Genomic DNA, 2,322 nt, shown 5'->3' on the forward strand with positions numbered 1-2,322 from the left:
CCATTCATTAGCTTTCTTCCATTTATATTGGAAAGTGTAAATGTCACATATATCGAGATAAATATCGCACCGAAGGCGATGAATGCCGATACTAGGATTTGGTAATGATTCAATTTCATCTATAGCTTGTGTATAACAGGATAGTCCTTCCGCCAAATTGTAGGCAATCTTACATTTTTGACCCTTTTCATATAGAGACCGTACATGATGAAGAACCATAGAATGATCAGATTGATCATCGGTCATATTTTCCTTTTCAAAATTTAATAACAGTTAGTGAATGAAAGTGTGGCGCTGATTCGATAATATCAAAATATCGAAACGATGTTAGTCCTTGATACCAACGATAAGTTAAGACAAATAAAATTCAAATTTAAGGTTTCTTGCAATGATCGATTACTTATAAGCAAATTGATGTTATGTTTATGCTGTTAGTCGTATGCTTTGTTGGTACAACTCTACTTGCATACGTGTCGTTTTCAAACACAGGAATAAAACGATTACTGAGAAAATTTAATAATAAATAAACCTTCTCCTAACATTTCATCTATGAATGCTAATAAAAATATTATTCTTCAATCTATAAACGATAGTAGATTCTAGCTTAAGATATGGCGCTAGCGAAGAACCGTTTACATCAATTAATATCAAATTAGGCCAAAATAGATGACTAATTTTATTTTACAAATACACTCCGACTAACACAAATACTATACCAATAGCGATGATAAGTATTAAACCTTTATATTTTATTTAACTAGATAACAGCAAGTTAATGCTAACGCCAATAATAATTAGCAAAAAAATTGTATGTATTGTAAGAAGGCTTTCGCTCACGTTATTTGGACTGATATCTTCAGTTGAAATGCAACTTATAATGTCCTAAACATCAAAGACAGATGGATCATTTACCAATTTATGGATTAGTTATTGGCTAATAAGGAATCGATGGTTTGTCGAGATGTAGGTCTACTGCGATCGATTTGGCTTTACGCCATCAATTCCAAAGATGGGCAAAAATGAACAAAAGAGAATTAGAAATGAATACACCTCTACCCGACTAACTTTATCTAGCTGTATATGAATACACTCACTTAAGTAGTACTTAGCAAGTAGTACTATAAAGTACGAAAGAGCCAACGAGTTAGTAGTGTGTTTTATTGATTTAAGCCTCAAATAAAAATAATATTGTGCATGAATGTAGGTTGCTCCATGTAGTATCATAGTATTGTTGCAGCAAAAGACGATCGAAGGAAAAACATGGTTACTATAGTAACTACACCAATAATTTAGGGTTTGTAACATATGTTAATAGAAGTAGCTTTGAAGAGGCATTTCAGAAGGTTATGGATACTCGCTTACAGTTAAGGATGACCTCGCCCAAATTATACGTACGTATGCCAGTATAAAGGAAATTAGATAACTGTTTGGATTATACTACACGCAGTACTATTTTTGTAGGTTTTCTGTACTAGATTGCTGCATGCTGCTAGCTATCCTTATGATAAATATTGACAATATGGAAAGAAATCTCTATCAGATCATGTAGACATACAAATATGAATGTAGTCTATTTTAATATCCATAATTGATAGTATCCGATCAATTTAATCTACTGTTGCTCAAAGAACTGTTTCATGAATTAAGTAAAGATTTTGCTAGTAAGAAATATTTTCATTTTACACTAAGTCAGCAAATGCAATGACATCAATATAACATAAATGCATCATAACGCGATATTGGCCCTCGGCTGACCAATGCTAATTGTATAAAATTACATGCACTTATCATCATATCAAATCACGAAGCAAAAAATGTTTACTAAAGGCATGATTTATCCATAGATGATTTGAATTCCCGAGTATACGCATACAGTCCAAATGAGATGATGCTCTTATGGGCAAGTAGATCAATATTTAAAAGCTCTTGTATTATCACGACGTGATTTTTGGCACAAGTGTGGTATGGGATCATGTAGAAACTATGCAGTAACTGCCATTTTATAGATGTAAAATGCTTTAATGAGTAAGTAAGAGATCTATAGACAGAGATCGCCATAATCTCTTTCATCATGAATCATGTTGAACATCATATTGCGGTGGTGGACTAAGGATCATTTTAGACTTCAATCCTTCCACCGATTTCGATCGATGTCTAGCCATCATTTGCGTAAACTATCAATGGAGACAATGTTAGTATAGCTATGAAGAAAGGCCTTATGACAGTGTCTAGGAAATGAGTTGAAGGCGTAGGATAAGATCCATTTTAGACGAAATGGTCAACATGGAGAAAATGTAGATATCAAGTCGTAGCGTCAGAGCG

The 2,322-nt window shown here is 33.3% G+C and overlaps 1 protein-coding gene across 1 annotated transcript in view; it reads right to left on the minus strand.

Moving 5' to 3' along the window:
- Positions 1-2,069: 2,069 nt before the first annotated feature.
- The window catches only part of TRIADDRAFT_59498 (uncharacterized protein), a gene marked incomplete at both ends in the record, with an annotated part of 1,732 nt that continues 1,479 nt past the window's right edge, over positions 2,070-2,322 (minus strand). The window contains one exon of the mRNA XM_002115574.1: positions 2,070-2,174. Within this exon, the coding sequence (XP_002115610.1) occupies positions 2,070-2,174 (105 nt within the window). The remainder of the gene's footprint in view (positions 2,175-2,322) is intronic.

Source organism: Trichoplax adhaerens, genomic scaffold (genome assembly GCF_000150275.1).
Source record: "Trichoplax adhaerens TRIADscaffold_11 genomic scaffold, whole genome shotgun sequence".
In the NCBI taxonomy this organism is placed as follows: Eukaryota; Metazoa; Placozoa; class Uniplacotomia; order Trichoplacea; family Trichoplacidae; genus Trichoplax; species Trichoplax adhaerens.